This window comes from Babylonia areolata, chromosome 29 (genome assembly GCF_041734735.1).
Source record: "Babylonia areolata isolate BAREFJ2019XMU chromosome 29, ASM4173473v1, whole genome shotgun sequence".
Classification (NCBI taxonomy): Eukaryota; Metazoa; Mollusca; class Gastropoda; order Neogastropoda; family Buccinidae; genus Babylonia; species Babylonia areolata.
In genome coordinates this window covers 22808109-22817731 of record NC_134904.1, presented here as the reverse complement: position 1 = coordinate 22817731, position 9623 = coordinate 22808109, and the positions used below count along the sequence as shown (strand labels likewise).

The following is a 9623-nucleotide window of genomic DNA, read 5'->3' as shown; positions in this document are numbered from 1 at the left end:
GTATTGCAGAATGATCAGGAATGTAATTTTCACTGAATCAAATAAAGTTCTTTCCATTCTGAAACCAACATTCATATCACACCATTTGGCCAGCTACATAAACTTTAACTGTGTGACAAACTATGACAGTGTCATACCACACTAATGAACGCATCTAGCGCAATCATACCAATGGATACAAACACTTCCACATACACAGTAAATCTGCCCACAGTCTACAGTCTCATTTAACTATTGCTGCAGTTCATCGTTTGTCATACAAATCATATCCAAATCTATCTTCTTCACAAAACTGAGACTTCCTGTCTTCCTCATCTTCCTCAAGCTTTACAGTTTCCTTCTCTTTTGTTTCCCACCAGACCATTTGCCACCACAACACAATGCTGAAAATGACAGCACCCTGAGCAAGACACCATGACTTAAATCTATTCCATGTCTCTCAAATTTGTTCTCTGAAGTGCTGACAGGAAGAATGCAGTCCTGCAGTGGCAGGGTGACCATGTGACCCTTTCACATGCTGTAGCCGTAGGCAGGCATCCCAGCTGGCATTCCCCCAGGAGGCATTCCAGCCGGCATGCCAGCGTAGCCAGGAGCAGCTGCATAGCCAGGCTGGGCTGGAGGGACACCCATTCCCATGCTGGCAGGACCAGCTGTGAGCATCAACTGTGGCTCACCTGAAACACAGCACAGCACATCTCCACTTAGCTCCCTTGTGGAGACTCTACATAAAACCCAGTCACAATAAAAAAGTCATTTTTATTTCCTGGTTTTTGTTTTGTATTTTTTCCGTAAAACTACCTGTCATCATTACCTTATGTCGAGCAAAAATTATATTCTCCATGTTCAGGCATGAGATTTGGAAATTGTGACCAAGTCTGAAAGGTGGCCGCAGAAGACCCCCGGGGGGGGGGGGGTCCATGGGACAATGTCCCTGGTGGGGCCCTGAGGGCGAAGCCCCCTGAAGCTGAAGGTTTTTCTCAATTTCAAACCATAAAATCTGCACTTGCAGGCCACCAATGCTGCTGAAGTATTCCAACCCACAGAAGACAAAAAATCAGTCCAATTCTTCCTAAACTGAAGTGTTTTTGCTTCCAAACCTGTACACGGCGGCACAAGGCAGCCCTTTTAGTTTTGGCGCGAAGCAGAGGGGAGAGGGATGAACAGCGAGCGAGTGCGAAACATTGGAAAGGTGATAGCCTGGACAGACAGGCAGGCAGTATATGGGGCAGCGCTCTGACGCACCACTAACTTCGCGCTATTCTCAGCGGAGCGCATGTTACACGGGCAGTGTGTACAGCTGTGAACAGCTTCGCTGCTGCTGATAAACTGTCAGAAACAGGGTTATATGCTTTTAAAAAATAATACTCTATGTCAGAATGCAACAAGAAGGGCGCTATGGGTGTGAATGGATGTGTGATTCTCTGACAAATTTAATGATACCAAACATGAGCAGGTTTAATTTCCTACAGGCAGTGTACAAGCGGTACAAAACTTAGCGAGCACACGAACATTCTGTTCGAACTGAGGAACACACACGAAACGTAGTTCAAATTCAACTCCGTGTTGTGTGTGTATATCGTTTTAGTTGGAGATAAAACTTATATCATGATATACATGCATGTCTCCACAATACAATTGGAAGGAAAATATAGTCGATACTGTTACCTAGAGGTGGCAGACCGCCCCGGAATTAGTGTCAGTATTTAACGGTCAGCTTCACTGAGAACTGCTGCCAGCCACCTAGTTTCACACTTCTCTCAACATCACGGGAAAAGAGACAGACAGACAGACAGATATGCAGGGACAGACATACTGAGAAACAGAGGAACGTGTACGGAGAGAGAAAGGGGAGAGGCACAGAGAGAGAGGGAGAGAGAGAGATGCACAGAGAGAGAGAGAGCGAGAGAGAGACGCACACAGAGAGGGGGAGAGAGATTTTCGCCGACTAGATGTTTTGCGTGTCAGTATGTGTGCCTTTGCTTGCGACATGCATTTGGTCAGTCTAAAAGATACACCTTGACGATACTATGCTTTTAGAAAACAATCACAATGTAACGTACTGACATGCATTTGTAAGTTCTAAATAATAAAATACATTCCTACCTGAACTTATAAATCCGTATGAATCCTTGTTTGTAGCTGGTAATCCACTCAGTTGAAGTGTGACACTGACTAAACTCAAAAATTTTTTTCTTTTCTTGTTTTTTCCTTACAATGTGTGTGTGTGCGGGAGGGAGGGATTCAGGGTGGAGAAAAGAACAGGGCTGAAAATTTCTTTATTCTTTACTTTTTGATTTGTGCCGTGATTCTCCTGCTTGGGGTATGACTTGCTGAAGCATGGGGGAGACAACAGTCATGTGCTCTTGCATGATGACACGTAGTTTGTCATCTTGTGACTGCATCCCTAATACTTTCTTTTTGAGTGAATTGACGACTGCGTGTGTTGCCTCCCCCCCTTGTTCCCCGTGTAGTGCCAGGCCAAAACCGTGAGAATGAATGAATGGAGTGCAGTGATTTTCTAGGATGTGCTGCTTGGGAATGATGCGTGTTTGTGGGAATTGTTGGTGGAAGAAAGACATGTACTGTTTGATGTCACTATCCAGTGTGTCAACGTCACTGTCTGTCAAGGGTCTTTGATGTGAGATGTTTATGTGAATGCGTGAGAACAGCGTGTTTAGTGTTTTAAACTTCTGGGAAATGTTCCTAGCTCTGAGGTTTATGTCCACGTCTTGAGTCAGTTCACCTGTTTTCTTGACTACACTGTCACTGATGTGTTCTACTGTTTCTGGCTTGAGATATTTGTGACAGTGGTTTCCAATGAATGATGCTCCGTGGTATGCCTGTCTGTGTATTTTATGCTGTTGAAGTACAGCATCTAAGTGTTGTGTGACAGGGCCAGCCAGGTGTGGAAGGTCAAGCTGTGTCTTGAGATATTCAATGTCTGCATCTTTTTCTTCTACCATATCTGCTAGCTCACGTTGCTGTTTTTGGAAATCACTGAGTGGTGTACTGTCTCCTTCAGGCTCATTAAATACAATCCTAGTTTCTAGCAATCTCTTTTCTTCTTCAGCACTTTGGAGCTGTCTCAGCTTGTCTACAAACTCAGAAAAGGCTGAGTCACTGTCTAACTGTTTTCCCTGGCTGGCTATTGACTCTCCTATCTTTTTGTCAAGAGAATGACACTCCCCCTCCAGCAGGTCATGGTGTTTTTTGACCACTCCCAGAAGAATGTGCAGGTATGGGGGAGCCACTTGGCTAAGTTCTATGTCAACAATAGGCTCCCTGACTACATTGTTGTGCAGGCTGGCAATTTTCTGCTTGGAGTGTTTGTATTTGCTGTAGTCTGTCTTGATGCCCTGTAATGTGCGCTGTGTGATGTTGCCTTCATTGCAGTGAGGTGGATTTTGTGTTTGTGATTTAGATGCTGTGCAGTATAAACATGGGTGTGTCCCCTGAGCACCTGACAGTCCATACAGTTTGAGGAGAAAGTCATAGTCCCCAAACAAGGTCACTTTGACTCTCTTGTTTCACCATGTCATTGACTGCAGAGCAGCTAGCTGTTCTTTGTAGGGTTCTAAGATTCTTCTCAAATTGTCTGGACTGTCCTTGCAGTCTACAATGGCCAGGAGACACGTGTTGTGTTTTGAGTTGGGGTTGGTGAGATTTGCAATTTGAAGCATGAGTTTGAATGTCCCCCCTCCATGGTCCCCTCCAATTTTTACCCATATCTCATCCTGCGGTATTCTATCATCATGCCATGTCAACTTGTTTTCTCTGTCGTACTGGTCTAATAAGTTTTCTACCATCTTTGGAATGTCTTTGATTTTTCCTACTGCAGTTTCCTCCTCTGTTTGTCTTCCCTCTTTATCAACAAAGATGAGTTTTGATTTTTCTATTTCTACCTCCCCAAACATTGCTTCTTTCTGCACCTCCCTCTCCTTCCTTTCCCCTTCATGTTCCACACCAATACTGGCATAAAACCTCTTTTGTATCCTGTGTTGTGCCCAGCTTAACCCCATGGCAGCTCTCAGTGCAGACCCTTGTTTTTTGGTCACATTCACTGGGCCACATCCAGCAGCTTGCAGTATCTGTTGTCTGTGGCTCTGAGCTGATCTTTTGATTTCTGACCCCTGCTGTTTTACTATGGCTTCTTTACTGTTCCCCGAGATGTGCTTTCCAATTTTTTGCATAATTTGAGACCGTTTTTTCTTCAGAGATGATGATGCTATGGCAGATGATTTGCGGGGTTGTGTGACTTTTTTCAACACTATTGGCTGACCTCCAGTTTTGCATCTGACTGTTGATTTGTCTCCTGACTTAAACATTATCCTGCAAATCAGTCATGTGCATAACTTTTCTTCTTCTTCAGTGAGAGATTTATTGAGAACCTCATCCTCTGAGTCAACATATACCTTCTTACGTTTCAATTGTGCGGTGGGTGATATAGCTGCGTCAGTGACATGTGTTTTGGGTGTGATTGGAGATGTGTGCACAGCGTTCTTGTTTTTTTGACTGGTGTTGATGTGGACTGACAAAATGACGTTGACACACTGTTGTTGGTATCTAAGCAGAGGTCAGACGGATCAAAACTGGCATCGGTGCATTTTTTTACGGGTGCTGATCGTCTTTTTTTCGGACGACCAGGCTTAGCATGTTTTGCACTGATCCAAAGATAGATCTGGATCGAAAGTTGTCCAGATTTCTGACATTCTGTCAATGTCAAGTGCAACATTTTCATTTGCAGTTTTGAACTGAGAATTTCCATGAGTATGTTTCATTTTTATCAGTTTTTTGTAGCACTTGATACAAATGCATGTGGGATGTTTGCCCTCTTCATCATTCGAAACATCTAGACCGAAAAAACGAAACAGTTCAGAAGAATACTTGGCACAAAGTCTTGCATTCAACCTCTTATCTTTATCTCTTCTGAGAACCCGCTCACCACACACACGACACATATAATCCAAACATCTCAAGTGTTCACTGAAGGTGTGTTGCCCAGTCAGCAAAGCTGCCACTACCGCACCAGATTCCATTTTTGTCGGCACTCACACACACACTTAGGTCAAATAACTGGATCTAACACAAAAACGCGGACAGTATCTGGTAAATCACACACCACACTTAAAGTTCACATTCACTGGAATCATGTACACAAAAATGACAGCAAACAAAAACGACTGTGCACGAATATGATGAAATGAAAATCACTTAAACAATACACCTTTCTCTGCTGGAAACAGAGTAATCTGGCCGGCTATAGGTCTCAAATCTAAATACACCGACTCTTGCCATGAACTGACTGTACAGAAGCCTGGCTGTGTGGGAAATGGCACTGACCTCAATAAGTTGCAACAAAGTTTCCAGTTTTGGTTTCAATGGCAACAATGTTACTTGTGCATACAGTGGCAAACATGGCAGCTTTTGCTGAATGAACAGAGGGTCAAGCAGATGTACCCAAGGCCCTTGTGGCTTGACAGGGATGGAGATCGCGCGCACTGGTGTGTGTGTGTGTGTGTGTGTGTGATCAACCACATGTGTGTGCATGTGCGCTTGTGCATGCTTTTCACAGTGATATCAATGCGTGTTGTGTAGGGATTGCCTTTTGTCATCGGCATTTGACAACTTCAATCGACTGTTAGGAAACTTTCGGACTTCGATTTTGGTGCTCTGACAAGTCACTGGATCGCCTCTCAAGGGGTCAACAAACGACAATTTCGAAAGAGCATTCCATTTCCATTTTTGACAGATCATCTGTAAACGATATAGAATGGCCCGTCGGCTTTTTCTTCCTTTCTTTTTTCTTCTAGAAAACGGATGTTCTGTTTTCAATGCAAATGTGAAAACAGATTTCTATGCCAAGACTGAAGAGTTGCACCCATACAATCTGACACCAATCGCACTTGGCGTAAAGTTATTATTTTTTTATTCTTCACTTCTGTTTTCACGATCCCATCTTGCCAGACCCAGTTCCACTTATTATTCACTCCTTTATTGATCTCTGCTGCAAAAATCCTCTAATCCTTTGTGAGTTTTCTCATTTTGTCAATGACTGAGGACGATCGACGAAATCAGGCATCTTTGCAAGTCGTGAAGCCCGCGAGCGAGTTTTGTAATCCCGACCGAATACGGATAAGCTGAATGATGACAGAGGAGCAACGGAACACTTATTCTCAACTGGTTCGCTTATCCAAACATGGGGCATTTCAGCAAACGCTGTGGGTCTGTCTTGTCGATCGGTCGGGCAACGTTCATGCAACCTTTGTGGGTCGGAAAAAAACCTCCCCCCTCCCCTCCGATTTTCTCAAAGGATTTACGCGAATCTCAAAAATGGCCTCTGGAGCCAATTTTCGGTCGGAAATCCGACTATAGTTGGAAAAATCTCGGATGTATGTGCACTGCTTTAAATACAACTCTGTGTGTGTAAAACTCTGTGTGAGTGAGTGAGTGTGTGTATGTGGGTGTCAGAGAGAGAGGCTGGGGAATTGTCCAGGAGAGCTTCCTCTGAAAATGGCCGGGGTCCAGGGTGGCAAAGCCCCATGGCCAAAAATGAACTTAGTGATTTTTAAGAGGTTTGGGGGGCCTCTCTTTGTGTGTGTGTGTGTGTGTGTGTGTGTGGTGTTTTCAACGAAAATGTACCAAGCACACAAGTTTGCACTGTACCATTAAAACTGGTATCGGGTCTCTTCAGCTGTAGTCTCCGTTCCACAGACATGCATGTGTGTTGGTTGAGGAAAGAAAGGGGGAAGTGGAATGACTGGAGGGAGGAGGGGGTGGGTCTGTGACTGGTTATATCACTTTCAGCAGTCAAGGATTCTCAGCTAGAGCTAGTGGTCAGTGTTCCAAGCCTGAACTCTGTATGTGTGTGTGTTCAACTAAACTGTGTGTGAGGGAGAAAGAGAGAGAGAGAGAAAGCGAGCGTGTGTGCACACACATGTGTTTGTGTGATTTCAATTCAACTGTGTGTAAACAAGAAAGAGGCAGACAGAGACAGAGGGGGGAGAAGGTGGGAGGAAATAATGCAAGTTGTATTTGTGCATGTATATGCATTGCTTTCAAATTCAATAGATCTCTCTCTCTCCGTGTGTGTGTGTGTGTGTGTGTATACAACACTGTGTATATGGGAGAAAGAGACAGACAGACAGACAGAGACAGAGACAGAGAGAGACAGAAAGAGGGAGAGAGGGACAGACAGAGAGGGGGGGGGGGGAGGGGGGAGGAAAAAGTGCATGTTTGTATGCATGCATGTATGTGCATTGCTTTAAATATAATTATCAGTGTGTGTGTGTGTGTGTGTGTGTGTGTGTGTGTGTGTGTGTGTTCAATCAAACTGTGTGTGTGCGAGAAAGAGAGAGGGAGAGTGTGTGTGTGTGAGTGTTTGTGCATGTGCACGCACATGTGCATATTATTAAGCTCTTTGTGATTGTGTGAGCACTTGTGCGTGCACATGTTCAAGTGTGAAGGAAAGAGAGAGAAAATAAAAAAAACAGTATGTGTATATGTGAATGCACTCATGTGATTTTTTTTTTCCAAAGAGTGTGTGTGTGTGTGTGTGTGTGAGTGTGCGCACAGGCACATTCAATTCATCTCTGTGTCTGTGCATGCGTAACTTTGGTAATCTGGCTCATAGTCATAGATCTCAGATCTAAATAAACTGACTCTTGCCATGAACTGTCTGTACTGCAGCCTGGGCTTTGTCAGAAAAAGCACTGACCTCAATTGCTGCAAAGTTCCTGTTTCAATGGCAACAATGTTACTTTGTGCATAAAGTGGCAAACTTTTGCAACTTTGGCTGAATGAATAGAGGGTCAAGCAGATGTACCCAGGCCTTAGCCTAGGGGCTTGACAGAGATGGAAATCTAAGGCCTAGGGGCTTGACAAGGATGGAAATGCGCGCACCTGTGTTGGGTGTTTACGGCACCGGCATTTACGTGTACATGTGTATGCGCACACTTTTGTGTGTGTGTGTGTGTGTGTGTGTGTGTGTGCACATGCTCGTCGCATGTCTGTGCGTGTGTGATCGCCCGCATGTGTATGCATGTGCGCGCGTGCATGCTGTTTACAGTGGTATCAATGCGTGCCATGTAGGGATTGCCTTTTGTTATCAGCATTTTGACAACTTTAACTGACCTTTTTTTTTTTCAATTTTGGTGCTCTGACAAGTCACTGGATCGCCTTTCAAGGAGTCAACAAACGACACTTTTGAAAGAGCATTCTGTTTTCATTTTTGACAGATCACTGGCAAACTGTGATGTAGAACGGCCCACGCTTTTGTCTTTCCCCCCCCCCCCCCCCAGAAAACAGACACTTCATTGTTTATGTAAATCTGAAAACAGATTTCCATGCCTAGATGGAAGAGTTGCAACCATACAATCTAACACCAATTACACTTGGTCTTGACCACGGCATCGATTTTGTGACTGGTGTCGCCTACTCATAAAGTTACTTTTTTTTTTTGTCACCCCCCCCCCCCCCCCCGATTTTCTCAACGGATTTACGCGAATCTCAAAAATGGCCTCTGGAGCCAATTTTCCGTCGGAAATCCCACTATAGTCAGAAAAATCTCATGCCTGGTTCTATATACTGTACCTGTGAGAATATGCAGTCACAGATCCAGATTGTTACATTTCCAAAATTCATTGTTCCTGGCAAAAAAGTACACCAAGACAAACTTTTTTATTAAAAATTTCAATTAAGATCTTAATCATTGTCTGTCCTCTATTTCACAATGCTGATGGAAAAATATGACTTGGTCACAATTTCTGCATTCAGCAAAAAAATGTCCCAAATCAAAACCTTCAAAGCACTTACCCAACACAATTGGTCTCTCTTCAGCTTTTTGTTCTTCTTCACTCCTCACTGCATCTGACTGCTCCAGCTTGTCCACCTGCCAAGACAGACCGCTGTGTTTAGTTGTCTTCATCTGTAAGCTTCATGGTCCAAACCCCCAAACATTACACCACTGTGTTATCATATTGTATATATTATGCAAAAGCCAAATATGTCATAAGTCAACATTTTGTGACATTGGTTTGATGTGTAGATCTGAAATGTCATGGTCATGATGTTCAAGAGAAAATATAACCTGTGCAAGAGGAACTTTACATCACTGTGTTCTATCACTTAGCATCAATAGTTCACAGCCCTAAACATTACATCACTGTGTTCAGTCACTTACAATCAATAGTTCACAGCTCCAAACATTACATCACTGTGTTCAGTCACTCAGCATCAATGGCTCACAGCCCTAAACATTACATCACTGTCTCAGTCACTTAGCATCAATGGCTCACAGCCCTAAACATTACATCACTGTGTTCAGTCACTTAGCATCAATAGTTCACAGCCCTAAACATTACATCACTGTGTTCAGTCACTCAGCATCAATAGTTCACAGCCCCAAACATTACATCACTGTGTTCAGTCACTTAGCATCAATGCCTCACAGCCCTAAGCATTACATCACTGTGTTCAGTCACTCAGCATCAATAGTTCACAGCCCCAAACATTACATCACTGTGTTCAGTCACTCAGCATCAATAGTTCACAGCCCCAAACATTACATCACTATGTTCAGTCACTCAGCATCAATAGTTCACAGCCCTAAACATTGCATCACTGTG

The 9623-nt window shown here is 43.8% G+C and overlaps 1 protein-coding gene across 1 annotated transcript in view; it reads right to left on the bottom strand.

Annotated features, from left to right (window-relative positions):
* Positions 1-8: 8 nt before the first annotated feature.
* The window catches only part of LOC143302259 (clathrin heavy chain 1), a 91501-nt gene continuing 81886 nt past the window's right edge, over positions 9-9623 (bottom strand). Inside the window, exons 32-33 of the mRNA XM_076616848.1 lie at positions 8812-8887; positions 9-674 (exon numbers count right to left, since the gene is read on the bottom strand). Of these exons, the coding sequence (XP_076472963.1) occupies positions 511-674; positions 8812-8887 (240 nt within the window). The 3' untranslated portion in view covers positions 9-510. The remainder of the gene's footprint in view (positions 675-8811; positions 8888-9623) is intronic.